The following is a 15724-nucleotide window of genomic DNA, read 5'->3' as shown; positions in this document are numbered from 1 at the left end:
ACTAGTATCAAAGCCCATTTAAAAAATGGGCTTTGAAAGAGGCGGCAGCAGGAGGGTGTGAGAGGGTGACCGCTGTTCTGTTTGGTCCACAAAGCCCCCACCTCGGCTCCCTCCCAGAAGGAATGTACCTGCAGGCCACAAAGCCCTGACACTGCCTCTCTCCTTGTGGGTGACAATGAGGGAGGGTGGGAGCTGGAGGGGGAAGGCCAATCAGGGTGGACCTGAACCGGCAGGGCCCCAGACAATCTCCTCCCAGGAGGCTGTTTTCCAAATATAAGGGAGTGAAATAGTGTTAAGGATGCATTTTAAATATTTTAATTTTTCTAGTTTTTGAAGCCTACCTTTTATGGTCAATGGAGACAAATACAATTATCAACTTATCTGTGTACAAGTCGACATCATTTATTTTGAGCTGGAGGGATATAAGGGTGAAACCCACTCAATGGCAAAATTTTAATTTATTTAAAGGAATCAGCTGTGTACTTTTCTTAATTTATGCCTATAAACAAGGAATCACAGTACAAGTCATGCTTCCAGGGCAGATAGCAATTAACATACTAGTCTAGGGTTCATTATTGCTTGGTAGAACAGCTGGTTTCCCTCCTCTTCCCCCACAGTCTTAGATACATTCCAAGTGATGCTATAGTGAACCTCCCCCCCCCCCCAGTAAAATGTAGGAATGTGGTATACTGATATAACAGTAAACTTGCCAAGAACCAATTAAAAAGTAATTGTTCTAGCTTGTTGAGTGTACAGAATCCATAAATTAAAAGGCACCACATTTATTCTGGATTAATTGCCTGCTGTTTCTGGCAATTCATTTTTGAACACAAATATGCTGGAAAAGAGTCCAGCTCCTTTTCCTTTTTTAATGGACCGCCACAGCCATGAAAGAATCATAAATAAAGGCCTCATAAAAACACAAAGAGGAGTTATAATATTGGCAGAAATGTGCAGTTAGCATATCCAGTCATTAATTTGAGTGCTGGAAGTGTACTCCAGATCCAAAAAGGAGTCATATGAATACATGAAGCTGCTTTATATCAAAGTAGACCATTGGTCCATCTAGCTCAGTATTGCCTATTCTGGCTTGCAGCAGCAATTTGGGTCTCAATCCAAGAACGCTGTTTTCTAACACCAGCTACCTGAGCCTTTTTAGCTGGAGATGCCAGAGATTGATTTTAGGAATATTTCCCTTGTGTCTTAATGAATGACTGCGCCATCCCTGCTCCATTTATTGAATTTATGTGGGAATTGTGTTTTCTGGATTCCATTATGCTACAAAATTTAAGAAAACAGCCCAATATGTTTTGCTAGCCCTTTAATTATATTTCAAATTCTTCTTGTGCTAGGAGCTTTGCACCTTGTGTTGTTGCCTAATCAAAATCCTCTTTATGGCTATACTTCATAGCCTCACTTTCAATTATACTGGTCATCAAGTCATGCTATTCATTTATTTTATAATACAGCTGCATTAGTATTAGCAGTGAGGTACTGGAGATTTTAGGACTACAGTGTTTTAAGTGGTCGCACCAGTGAAGAATCCGACTTTTAAAAAGATTGCATTTGGACTAAATGAGTGAAAGCGGATATGAATCACAAAAGCAAATACTGTGCTAGAAGTTACAATGAAGTGAGAATTATTTGACAACAGGGCTCTCATTAGTTCATAACTAGAAGTGGTAGGGTGAGCCAACAGGCCAAATGATATGTCCTGGAATCTGAAGCAACCACCACAGGTACCTTTTGCATCACGAAATTCCAAGATAGCATATTGTGCCAAACCCAACACTCAGGAAACACCTGGCCGCTGGCCTAGCCTCACTGGAGAAACAATTCAAGTGGTTGCAATGTTTTTAGCAGTGCAAATTCTGTATATTTAATCAATATCCTGACTTCCAACCCAATAAGTCCACGGTGATTTACAATAATAAAATAATTAATTTAGAGCCCCCTGGAATGAACCAATATTTGTATTTTAAATGTAAAAAATTAGATATGTAATTTGTAATTACATATGTAATATGTAAAAAAAACAGAATTGTTTTATATATACTGTGTTTCAGCCATTCCATTCAAGGCAGTTTACAGATCAAAACAGCTGCCCATAATACAACATACGACACATAAGGAAAAGCAGTTTGAAAGGGAAGGAAAACAAGCATGAATTCTCAGATAACTGACTGGTTTCCTAAAGAAAAGACTGAATTATCACTGCAGGCAGTTCCAGCAGAGAAGGACCCAAAGGGCAGTTGATGCAGGCCCAAATTGGTAGCCTTGGTGTCTCACTTCCTTTAAGACAACCTGATACTACAAGGTTCGGACATCTTCTGAAACTGAGATAGCCAATGCTGAAGAAACTTCTCTTGAATCCTAGTGATTAACTAGGAGGGCACTTCACAGGCCTCACAGGAGACTGCATTCCACAGATGGGGAGCTACAGCCAAGACGTTTTAGTTTGGTACTTACACTGCTTCTGTTAAGGCAAGCATCTCAAGCTGACCCTCCCCTAAATGATATTATGTTCAAAGGGAGCAGGATTAGTATTTGTTTCAAGATAAATGATTCACCTCATCTGAATCACACACACAGCACACACATATACACATTAAAGTAGTCTATCAGCAGTCTTCAGGGATTGCCAATTCTGGGTGGGGAAATACCTGGAGATATGGGGGGTGGGCTCGAGGGAGGGCACCTCAGCAGGGTGCAATGCCATAAAGTCCACCATCCAAAGTGGCCACGTCCTCCAGGGGAATTGATCTCTGTTGTCTGTAATAGCAGGAGATCTCCAGGTTCAACCTGTAGGTTGGCAAGTGTAGGCCTTCATAATTTGTCCACTTTAGAAGGGAGGACATTTACAGCTGTGTTGTTGGATACCCTGAAATAATCAAATGTACCCTGAGATAAACCAATAACTTCCCAGAAAAAAGTGAGTTTATGTCTGTCTTTCCCTTGACAGGGAATGAAAAAACCTATCTAGGTGGGCGGGTATTTTGGCAGTATAATAAGCTGACTGTTGTAAGAGATATATTTCTGGTTTTGGCTTTAGTGACTTTGCTGTGGTTGATGATGGGTGACAGTTGGAAGTATCCAGTTGATATGTGGCTTTTTATTATAACGGCTAAGGTTTGGGGCTTGTTCTGTTATTTTATTGTTAACGTAGTCTATCCACATTGAGCACACAGAGAAAGGTGATGTAGGTAAATAGATGCCCATGCCAGAAGTAAAATAGAAAAGGGTGGGGGGAGGAGCTGGAACCATTGGCCCAATATTCTCAACACGTTTTCAAATAAGGGACTTCTACTGCTTGGAAGTTAGGACATTTTAAAATGTCATTTGACAAAATGGTGCGTATTTTTAATTCATCCAACCCTCATGCTCCTCTAGAAAAACCTTTCATTGTACAGAAACCAAGGGAGGACAGCTGAGTCACGTGGTTCTTTTTCCTGTTATAAAATCCTCCTTCCCCACGTGTGAATGCCTCTTGCTTTAGGCCAACATGATTTGTATTGTAATCCAGAAGGAAGAGATGAATGGTATGACCTTGTATTCCTTGAAAATGCAAGGCAATTAGGATAAGCAGGGTGTGATTCAGCGAAAAGTATTAACGAAGGCCTGGTGTTATTGTTAAAAAGCAAAACAAAAACCAAACCCTTTTCTCATCATGTACACCTCTGAACTGCAGGTGTTGCAGATGTAGCAGAAATGCACACAGGCCTTCTGCAGGCAACTAGAAATTCATTTAAAGCAAGTAACAGTAAAATATTCAACTAAAAACACAACAGTTAGATAGAAAGCACCGAATAAAAAATAAATTCACACTAGAGTTTATCCAGTTTTTATGGAAATGCATTTTCTTTAAAAGATTTCTCAGGATGTATTAGCCATGGGCACTGTAATGCCAGTTCCCTCTTGCATGGTTCTAAGGTGAAGAAACGCCTTCCTTCTAATTGGTAGCAGAGTAGAGTGCCTTTTCCAAGATGCTTCCTCTGTTCAACATCACTTAATGCAAGGGAGGAGAGGATAGCTATTACCTTTCTTCTCTGCATGAAACAGCAAAGAAAAATAGCAGCCATTTAATCCATACCGATCCAGTCATCTGGCCTTTACTAGACAACAACCATATTGTCTTTGCCAGCAGTTTATATGTATGAATATTTTGGAGCTGCCTTATGTCAACAATATGTCTAGATCAATATTGTCTGCTCTAATTGGCAGCTGTTTAGCAGGGTCCACCCGAGGACCTGTTAGTCATCATTCAAATACAAATATTTTATCTGTTTCAGTAGTTAAAGCAGCAGCAAAATTCATTCTCACTTGAATGCTTGCATAACTAGAACTGTTTATTAATGTATTTAACAATAATCCCATACAGAGGACACCACTGAAAGGGCCTTATTTCTTGAAGGTAGGGGCACCAGCTTCTGATAACGATTTCAAAGAAAGTGTGCCCTCCTACGCAAGTTGGCATCCTCTACTCACAAATGATGGGAAATATTTCCCATCTGTTTTCTTGTGTCCCCAGCAGCACAGTCCATGTGTGCCAAAATGCTTTGGAAAAATAATTCCACTGGTCCCTAAGTAGGCAGGACATAGTTATTACCTTCATTTTAATTATGAAAGATACATTTATATGGTTCTCTCTTGTAGCTTCCCATCTATTAAAGTCAACACAGAACTAGACTTGTAAATGAATCCTACATGAATAGCAGGAAAACAGAGGACAGATATAAAAAATATCAAGCGAGCTAGCTAGAAAATAATTGATGTTACCATAATTGATGTTACTGAATGTTACTGAATGCCAGCCAAAGATCCATGAGAATCAGCAGGGGCACAGTCTCCATGTTACTCCACCAGAAGAGACAACCAAGGCTATTTCTATATGATATACAAGCCTGAATCCAGATTGAAATAGGTCTAGAAATTCCTCCAAGACCATAAATTGTGTAGATTCATATATAAGCTCATTTCATGTTTATTTCTATAAAATGGTCAGAAATCAAGATTAATGTTTACTAGTAACTACAAAATTAAATGGATTCAACTAATGAGGTATTTGAAACATATTTAATTGCAGGTGGTCTCAAATATTTGAAGTAACATGCTCATGGGGAGGATTTTTTAGGACTGTGGGTTACCAGCGTAACATGACCCACATATTGTCATCCTCCAGGACTGTTTTGAGTGGCTTTGTTTAATAAAATAGGGATTAACAGTGCCCAATTTATGTCATGTAGGAATGATAATTATTATGACTTTATTATGACTTTAGTCTGTTCCAGGTAATGTTTACATGCTCCTGATACCAAAACGCCTCTGTTTCCTCTTATACACTTGGTGTCCAAAAACAGTCTGATTATTTTTTACTTTTGCTGGCTGGTTCGGTAAAACAAAAAGAGACATGAACTAAAACATAGAGTCAGATTCTACACAAGGGAAGTGAGGCAAGATAGTTCTGCTTATTTGCAGAATGCAAGAGGAAACCTTCTGGGCACAATACCTTGGTCTTCACCAAAGTCAGAGCTCACTTAAATGGCGAGGCTTAGAATAGAAATTAAGAGATCAAGGCCTGATTAGGATCTGAGAGACCCAAGTTCAAAGTCCAGCTCTGCAATGGATGCCTGCTGGGTAACCTTTGGATAGTCATACTCTTTCAGCATAATCTAAGTCAAGGGGACAAAAGGCAGAAATATGTATTTTGCTGTTTCTCCACTGAGGTGAAAAGTGGGATAAAAATAAAGCAAATTATACAATAAAGGTTTAAAAATCACTTGTGTAGTGATCCTGCAATTATCAGTGTCCCCTAGCAGTGAATGTAGTTACCCCAAGTGCAAGAGAAAGCTGGACCTACTAAGTTCCTAGGTGTCCTAATGATTTTATCTTTACTTTTTCTTTGCTAGCAGATCTAAAAACAGCACATTTCATTGTTTTGATTCCACCGAGAAAGCTAGACTATAAATGTAAACACATTGATAGTTACAGCTACATATATGGCTGACCAAAGCACTGCTGATTTGGCATGTCCTGGAAGAACCAGTTCTTCTGAAGGATAAAACTTACTTTCTGGAAAATGCATTTGCTCCTCAGCACTCTTCATATCAACTTGTTTTTTTTTCTGTGTACTTGTCAAGTTTGTTGTGGGGATATATTAAATTTAGTTTCGTTTTTAAAAAATAGTTGACTCATTTCCGTTGTGGTGCAACATTGCCTTTCAGACACACTTTCTACCCCTTTCAAATTCATGTGCACTTACATATAATATGAACATCAGTATATGTCTCTAGGAACTTTAATTTCCCCCTTCCCCTTAAAACCCTGTTGTTCTGCATTCCCTATTCTTCAGGGGATGGGAAGGTTTCCCAGACTGGTTTTCTTTGAAAGAGAGACCACTGGACACTTATGCTGTTTTGCTAATATTTCCTGTTCCTAAAGCTTATTAGCCAAAAAGGTCAGTATTTGCTCTATCTATAGATATACATGCAGGACACAGGTGGAGTCAGAGGCATTATTACAAGAGATCTACTACTTCACACTAGATCCCAAGACAGATCCCTACACGCCAAAATCTTTCAGTTCACAACTGTATCAGCTTGCCAGATTCCTTTCTTTCCCCTCATACACATCTCCATTCAGCCAAAAGGTCAACTTCTTCATACTCTGCTGAGTGCTTCAAAGGTGCCATCAGTGGACCAACTTTGGACAATTAGCCTCTATGAAGGAGGCATCTGTGCCATGTAAGGAACATCAATATCAACTTTCTTTTGTCCTAGAACTTCTTGTAAGTTCTTGAAGCCAAGGAGGAGGAGCTGCAAGATGTCCTGTTAAAACAGCAAGGAGAAGCTGCAGGTATTAGTGTTGCCAGGTCATCCATGGCCACCAGTGGGGAATGAGATGTACAGTTGCCAGATCCAGGTTGGGAAAGTCCTGGAGATTTGGGATTGGAGCCAGGGAGGACAGGAACCTCAGTGAGGTACTATGCCACAGAGACCACCTGTCACAACATCCATTTTCTACAGTGGAACTGAACTCTGTAGTCTGGAAATGAGCTGTAGTTCCAGGGGAACACCAGGTCCTACCTGGAGGCCAGCATCCCTAGCAAGTAGTCACAACGGCCCACAGAAAAATCCAAAAACAAAATCCATGTAATAAATACCTTTTTATTAACACCAACCCAGATGATCAAAACCTCATGGCATTTAGGATTTATTAACTGAGCATGAAAGGGAAGGAGAGGGGCAGAATTTCAAACAGTGATGAATATGTCTCATGTGTGTAGGGAAATCTTACCCTCTTCCAGGGAAGTGAATTCTAAATGTGCTTGGACTGTAGTCACTCAATACTTAATGAAATTTGAGAGCATTCAGTTTATATATATACACATACACACACACACACAAATATATATGTGTTGTATCACTGAGTTTGTGTTCTGTCATTGAGTCCCCTGGTCATCCCTGGCTCTTTTCCTTCCACGCAATGTCTTAAATCCATTATTATTGGTTGCTCTCCTACTATCCTTCCTCCTTCATCCCTGAAACTCGCAGCAACATTAGACTCTCACGATCATACAGTGGGGCAGCGCAGGTGATGAGGGAAGGACTTACCCAAGGACATCACTGAGCAGGAATTTGAACTTGAGAAATTTCCTCAGCCACATCCCACTGCATCAGGCCTGGGAGTGGCTGTAGGGGGAGACGGGGCGTTATTTTGGTGTCCACTTGGCCGGCAAGCAGCGGTGCCATCCGAAGGAGGCTCGGGAACCCTGGTTCAGGGCGTCCACGGGGGCCGGAAAGGGGTGTGCGCGCGGGTGTGCAGGCGGCAGGCTTTGCATTTACAGCCTCCATCGGCGCATAGAGGTCGCTCATGCCAGACTCTAAAACTGCTTCACGGCACGGCTGAAGGTAAGCCATGAGGCTGCGAGCAAACGTGGAGCCGAGCAGCTACGCTCCCCACAGCGCCATGATTGGCTGCCCAGCGCGGGCTACGGCAAACGCAGGTTTGGCTGCGGAACGTGTGAAAAGGGCTGCCGGCGCTTCCTGCTGCTGGGAGCCTTTGTGAGAAGTGGGGGGGGGGGGCGGTAGAGAAAGAAAGCCATGTCTGCGACCAAAGCGCTTCGCCCCCCTTCCCTCACCTGGGCAGTATTCGCGGGGGGGGGGGTGTCTCAGGCCGTCGTCTCCGGCCACGCGCCCCAGAGGGCCTCCCGCCCCCACCCCGCTTCCTTGGCCTCTGCGGGCCACGCGCAGCTTCCCCGTCTCCCAGCCCCCGCCGCCCAGCAGCCTCCCCGCATGGCCGGCAGCCCCTCCCTGCGTCGCCGAGGCCCGCGGGCCGCCTGCCAGGCGAGGCTGCCTCGTTCCCGCTCCCCGTGTGTGTGTGTGTGTGTGTGACTCGGAGGGAGGGAGGGAGGCCGCCCGCCGCCGCCGCCGCCTGAGCCGTGGCCCCTCCCTTCCCCCCGCCGACCCCTCCCCTTTCCCCTCCCCCCGCCAAACAAGAGGCCGAGCTGGTGTTTTTCCACTCAGCAGGATGGGTGATGCTCAATGCTCCCTCATTAGACAACAGACACGAGAGGTCAGGAAGAAAGCGCTTATAAATTACCGTTTCCTCCCTCGCCGCCCGCTTAGTCGCCTCGCCGCTCTCCCCGGGACACGTAGGACAGAGCCCACGACGGCTAAGAAGCTGGACAGCTACCTGGCCGGGGACGAGCAGCTGCTGCAGGTACCCCCGGCTGCCTTTCCTGGGGTGGAGGGGGAGAAGGAGGCGAGGGGGGCGGCGGGCAGGAGCCCTGCCGCCAGCTACCTCGCACGCGTTTTCCGCGCTCCCTTCGAGCATTTAGGAACAAAGGAGGCAGGCAGGCAGGCAGGCACGCATATGGATCTCCTCTCCCTTGGCATTGCAGAAGACAAGGACCCGCAAGTCTAAAGCAAGGCGACACGGATTCTTCTGGTTTCTCTGGTGGCGGCCTCTCGGGCAAGGTGGGAAGGAGGAAAGCCTGTTTCCAGGGGCTTCTTGGGCCAGGTTTCTTCCCAGGTGGAGTACCCCCCCTTCCTCCGGGGTCCTTTCTTTCCTCAGAGATTTGCCTTTGTTCGTTTGCCATTTACCTTGGGCCACAATTTTAGAGAGCAAGGCAGGGCTGCTTTTGTGTGCCACCTTTTTTTATTTTTTTTTGCAAAAAAGAAAATTAATCCTCTGTGCCTACACCTTTCTTGCTACAATGTACAGTTGGCTCAGCTATAATTTATACCTCTTTCGTTCCTCGTCCCCTGACACCTTGTGTTAACTTTTAAATTAGAGATATCAGCTAAGTGGTGTGGTCATAATTTCCGTCTGATTTAGTACATTTTGTTCTTTTGTGTGTGAGCATGTGCTCTGCACACACACGCACATGCAATAGGCTGATAAATAATTTTTTGAAGATGTGGTTCCCTCTTCAGAATTACTTAGAAAGCACTAGCTCATTGCTGTGCAGCTGTTGCCAGTCCTTCTCTGTGCCGATAGCCCTCTTGCAAACCCCTTCATTCATAAAGGGGGGGAGGGAGAGAAATGGAAAGAAATTGGGATACTTTCAGAAACTTTGCTGCCAAGAACTGAATCTCAGGAACACTTCAGTGTCAAGGAAGTGATTCTGAATCTGCAAGTCTGTTACTGGAATCAGAAGCCAACGGTAAGGTAATGAATATTCATCTGTGTGCGACCATTGAACGAAAGGTGCTTAGACTTTTTGATACACCACCATCTAAATTTCCATATAAGAACAAAAAGAGGAAGCCACTTTGCATGCATGTAAAGGATCAGCTGATAGCTGGTTGAGGACATTGTATTCTCAGTATATACTATCTCATAAAGCCGAGAATGAAGTTGTTACCCATGAAACCTCTGTTTTGGACAAGTTATATTAATGCTGAAATCAGATGCTCAGGATTATGTTTTTCATCATATCACAATCTAATCATGCACAACTGGATGTAAGGCCCATATATTTCCAACAACACATTTCCTGGTAGGCATGCTTAGGATTTATGTCTTTAGAATTTTGAAGATAACATGGTACAGTGTTCTGTGAAATAAAGAGGCAGGTGTAATAGCGAAAAAAGAGCTACCTTCTTTTGGAATCTTGAATCTCCCTATGACTTTTGCCAAGGTGGGGGGAAAGGAGTGTGAGAGAGATTTTTATTTTTCCCCAGCTGATGATTTTTTAACTGTATCGGAAAATGTATTAGGAAAGTGTGCCTGAAAATGTCTGTTGTGCTTAATGCGCTATTTTTGTAACCACTGTAGTTTCTTGTGCTTTGACCTGGATGGCCCAAGGTAGCCTGATCTCATCAAATCTCAGAAGCTAAGCAGGGTTGACATTGGTTAGTACTTCAATGGGAGATCACTAAGAACAGGGGTAGTCAACCTGTGGTCCTCCAGATGTCCATGGACCTAAATTCCCACGAGCCCCTGCCAGCATTTGCTGGCAGGGGCTCATGGGAATTGTAGTCCATGGACATCTGGAGGACCACAGATTGACTACCCCTTACTAAGGAGGTCTAGGCTGTGTGTGCAGAACCAAAAAATGGCAAACCACCTCTCAATGGTCCTTCCCTTGAAAATGCCATAAGGGGTAGCCATAAGTTGGCTGCAACTTGATGGCATTTTCCACCACCATACTTGCTTGTTCCTGGGCAGCAAATAGTCTCATGTGTTGGTCTGGCAAAATGTGAAATAGCTATGTTTCAAGAGCCATGAAATCAGCAGCCTAATCTGGAACTTTGATGAATTACTGCTAGATAAGATTTAACCACTAAAAAAAATTAATCCAAAAATTTCTTTATTAAAGATGTGTGGTCATGAATGGATAATGTCGAGATAGTCAGTCTGGGCCAGACCTCTTTGTCCTTAGCAAATGCAGTTTTTGTATTTAGGTTTGTGTGGAATTTGGAGAGGGGGGGGTTCACTAAAATGGCAGAATTGGGCTTCAAAGGAACATGATGGAAATTTTTCTGAGTGATGTTGCTTGGAAGGTGATCTTCTGTAGAAGGAAAAGAGAATGGATTTTAGTTTGTATATGAGATGAGCTGGTCATCTATTGTAATACAATGTTATTTGTTTATGGCAGATTTCGAGAGTGAATTTAAGAGTACAGAGAGGAATAAATCTGCATTTAGCTGCATTGGTCCTGCTTTTCTCTCAGTTTCCATTTTAGATTGTTCGTTCATTTTCTCTGGCTTGTGCAGTTTTACTCATGGTTCCATTTTGCTCCTCAAGCTTTTATCGAGAGACTATTGCCCCCCTCTCCTTCTGTACCCCCCCCCCAAGGTCTTGAGTGTTAATTCGTTCATTTTTCTTTCTCCTTTGATTCCATACTAGTCTCTAAACCGAGAGGGGTATTTTTGCTGGCCAACAAAATTATATCTGACAAATAACATCCCATCCTGTGGGGGCGCCATGTGGAATGAGATTAATATAGGACTTCTTTAAATACACTTTGTGGAGAGAAGAAACAGAAAGGAGACGTTTTTCACTTGTTGCTTGGCCACGGATTATATTGGTGGTATCTTCCCATGTGGCAATTTAGATAAAGCAGGCTTCAGAGAGCTTCTTATTGCACTGGGTGTAACTGCATGCTGATCTTGGATATGATCTACAGAATATTAAGGCTTATGCCTGTGTAGAGCATTGGGAAGTTAACAGATATCTAGAAGTTTACTTCTGTGAGCTGATCATAAAATGCGCTGCTTTGGTTTTATTTATTATTGTTTTATTTCTATCCTGCCCTTCCCCTGAAGCTTAGGGCAAGTTATAACATGCCAAATATGCATAACTTAAATACACAATTTAAAATTCCACAAAAATACAAATACAAAAGTTTGAGATATCAGTTTACTTAAAAATATTTATAGATTTGGGGCAGATTTTAGTAAAGCTGGAGCATCTTTGCTAAAGCTGATTTATGCCTGGAGTAGGCCTAAGAGTGAAATGTGATATTATCTGGTTATTAAACACCATTTCCCTGCAATGATGAGATATATTTAGAATTACTTATCCACATTTCCCTTTCCTTTATAGTAGAAGGAGAATGGACTAGGGCAGAAGAGACTAATAACTAATTGAGAGAATGGTGCATACAGGAAAAATGTATGACTGGAATATTAAAAATAGAGGAATGAGACATAAGATCCTTTTTTCTTTTTTGCTTCAGTAAGGCTCTGATAAGAGACTTTTGTATAAGTCACTCTGGGGCTTATTCAGTGACTGCTTGCCAAATCATTAGTGGCATCTCAATTATGGCCCATTGATGTCAGGAAAGCTCAGGGTCAAACTACAGGTCACGGGAAATCTCTGACTGGATCTCCCAGGTTTGTGTTGTTGTTGTTGTTATGAAATGCAGAAGGACAGGGCTGCCGGCATGATCAGAGAGACTGCATAACCCTTTATCCTGTTCCATTTACCCAACCCAGATTGCTCCCCAATCTGCATTTTGCTTTATGTAGTGGAGGGGGCTGGGCACTGTTTTGATTCTATCTCCTGCATAGCCTGTAAATGTCCCCCTTGGGATACCTCCTAAAATTTCCTTCCTTTCCGCTGGGGCACAAGAAACTACAACTAGAAGGCTTTTGCTGGGCAAAGTCAATGTGTTAGAAAAAGAAGGTTAAGAATACTAAAGGAGAAATGGCACAGGCAATGAGAATTTGTAGCGCTCCTGGAGATTTCTGTTATTTTTTCTTTAATTATTTCTTCTCCTATCCTTGGCTCAGACAACTGGAGGCAATATCCCTCTACACCTAGGCATTGCTTCCCAACCATATTCCGCACCAGGGGTAGTCAAACTGCGGCCCTCCGGATGTCCATGGACTACAATTCCCAGGAGCCCCTGCTAGCAAACGCTGGCAGAGGCTCCTAGGAATTGTAGTCCATGGACATCTGGAGGGCTGCAGTTTGACTAACCATGACGATCACCCCACTTCTGGGGTTTCTCAAAGCATGAAGAATGTTTCAGTGGGTTCTCAACGGTAAGAAAGTTGAGAAAGTCTGGTCTACTTGCCTGAGGTTCCTATGCTGTTTTTCTGAAACATTATAGATATATTCTTATGTTTGATTTTATTTGTACTCATGGAGTACCATAATCTAGGTAATGGGAGCTAGAACAAGTTAAGGTGTGGTGGCGTGGTTGCTGTATAATCCCCTGTTGGGGCCATGACTTCACTCTGCTGCTTTAACATGTCTGACCATTTTCCTGTATGGATCAACTGGATTGCCTGGTGAACCTTCACCCCAGCACCACACCCACTAATCCTTGGGTTAGAAAGCTGTGCTTGTCAGTTCCAATAGAATGAGTGCATATATTTTTCTTCTGCTTGTGAAAGTAAGTGAAAGTAATTGATCAACAGGAAAATGTTTTTAAAATGCTGGTACAGACAGAGTTTGTATTGCTTTTGCACCCTAAGGAGAAAAATGGCTATGAAATACCTAGTGATATAAATCTAGGCTCAAGTTTGTATATAGCATATTAAGCAGTAAATTTAGGTTGTTCGCCAGAACATTATGGTGCTGAAAATGTCTACAGTTGTTTTGGAAAATGCCTGCAAATGAATAAGGAAATGCTACACTGTTGTACGGAAATGGATCAAAACATACTCGTTGTTTGTCATGGTGGACTGCTATGTGGAATATTGTGGATTGCAACTGCTTTGCTGCCCATGTGACTTGACTTTTGAGGTTGTGGAATAAGATTGCTTTATCTCCTTCACTGACTGACCTGGCAGATTTGTTGAAATGAGGGATTAAGCATGCAGCATGCAGAGCCAAATGCTGTGTGATGTGTGCCCAGGGTCTTTTCTACAGGTAACAACTCAAGTTAATGTAGTTCATATGCTACACGTGTCCATATATAATGTTTCAGATGTCTGCAAGTTCATGCAAGAGCATCTATCTCCTTTTTGTTTCCAAAATGCTTCAGTAGCAGAGGCCATTATTTTAGAGAGTCCTTCAAATGCCTTCTTCTCCCCTTAGGAAAACTTCCCTTCTGAACCGCTTAACCGGCACGGGCAAAAAGTTGAAAAGAAGAGAGAAAGGCAAATGACTCAGTTTTTTTTTGGGGGGGGGGGAATGTAACCTTTCAGCTAGAGAGCGGTATCCAAATTCTAGAGACCTATTCCCCTCATAACTGCATAGAGCAGGAGGACCAGCTTCCTCTACATAAAGGGGCAGGGGAATTAAAGTGCTTTTTTTGGCATCAGTGGCATATGCATGTGCGCACACACACACACACTCTCATCTCACACTTCTTGGAAAAGCATCAAGAAAATATGAAAAGGGGGAATGATGTAACAGCTGCTGATGTCACAATTACCTTTGTTGTTTTTTCCCTAACTACCATTGTAAGAGGGGTGGGCTGAATGGAACAGAAGGTGGTGCTGGTGCATGAAGTGAGAATTGAAGCGAGACAGTGGAAAGGTGAGATTTCTAAGATAGAGAGCATAATGGAATGGCAGGAGCTACTAGTGTCAGAATCAGAAGTTTTTTTTAGCACCTTTAGTCTCTTTATATCCATTTTCTATTCGTTTAGCTTTTTGGAGGGATGCAGGGTCATGAACTGAAGCCTTATTTTCTTTAGAAACTTATTTTCATAATTTCAGTGGGAACTGTACAATGACTTAGTATTTTAGTACTTTATCTTACTAGTCACCCTATATTGATTAACCTGTGAGTTGTGCAAAACTTCTCATTATCATAGCTAAGCAGTGGTTCAGATACAAATCTCACATCTACAAACTTCCGCACCATTGACGATTCAGACACAGGAAATGAATATGAAAGGGACTTAAAAATTCTAGTGACTAGCCTACAGAAACAAAGTTTACAATAGCTTGCCTTTGTTTTGCTTTCCCCTGCAGTTATTCACCAGTTCTTTTGCAACTAGATAACTCTAGGTAATCATTAATTAAATGATCCTTGGGTGCCAAAACTTCATAAAATGTTATTAAAGTTGGCTTAGATCATGAAGTAATACATCCATCACCACAACACTACACACTTCGGTGAACATCTCCTGATACTTTGTTCTGGATAATTCCATTCTTGCTCTCTTCCCCACCCCTCTCAGCTGTACTTTTAAAATCAAATCTACTTGAATAATCTCCTCCAGTAATTACTGAACATTTTGCCTGGAGGCCAGTTTAAGGCTTCTCACATGGAAAGTAAACCACCTGTCTTTATTCACCGCCTCTCCCTTTCTCAGCATCCATGCAGAATTGGCTTGACTTCATTTAGGAATATTGTTTTATAGTTACAATCGGGAATGTGAGATTGTTTTATAGAAGCAGCTTACTACAAGACAATCAGTTGATTTGCAGAAGTAGTGTGCAAACGCCATCAGTAATGATTCAAGGGTCCATTACCTCACCACACATTAACCAATATCTGCTGTTCAGGGCCATTTCACAGATTATTATTATTCTTGTTCTAGCTATGCCTGTGTGCTGATATTTGGAATTGGCCAGAGCTCCCCAATATATGTGCACCTGATAGTAAAAACGCTATTTACCACTTGTGTTATACTTTAATTTGTGCTCACAAGATGAAATAACAAATGTGCCATGCCTATTAGCATATTGGGCATGTTAATGGTAGATGCTTCTACCCTTAGTACATCCTGCTGATTGGGCCTTGTTGAATGATTGAAGGTATTCTGTCTTTCCAAACATTTTAAATCTTAATGCATTTTTAATTAGTACTCTGG

General features: G+C 42.4%; 1 protein-coding gene across 7 annotated transcripts in view; it reads left to right on the top strand.

Annotated features, from left to right (window-relative positions):
- The first annotated feature begins 7728 nt into the window (after positions 1–7728).
- SLC6A6 (solute carrier family 6 member 6) overlaps positions 7729–15724 on the top strand; it is a 58582-nt gene continuing 50586 nt past the window's right edge. For 3 of the 7 annotated variants that reach the window (XM_077325352.1, XM_077325351.1, XM_077325347.1), the window contains exon 1: positions 7729–7907. Coding sequence is in view for 1 of the 7 variants with exons in the window: in XM_077325345.1 (XP_077181460.1) it covers positions 8527–8718; positions 8900–8975 (268 nt within the window). In the remaining 6 variants the exon portion in view is untranslated. Of the gene's footprint in view, positions 7908–8509; positions 8719–8899; positions 8976–15724 lie in introns of those variants that run through there. The other 4 variants (XM_077325350.1, XM_077325348.1, XM_077325345.1 and 1 more) reach the window with 3 other exon arrangements.

This window comes from Paroedura picta, chromosome 3 (assembly GCF_049243985.1).
Source record: "Paroedura picta isolate Pp20150507F chromosome 3, Ppicta_v3.0, whole genome shotgun sequence".
Lineage (NCBI taxonomy): Eukaryota > Metazoa > Chordata > Lepidosauria > Squamata > Gekkonidae > Paroedura > Paroedura picta.
The sequence above is the reverse complement of the archived record's forward strand: the minus strand, read 5'-3'. Positions and strand labels throughout refer to the sequence as shown.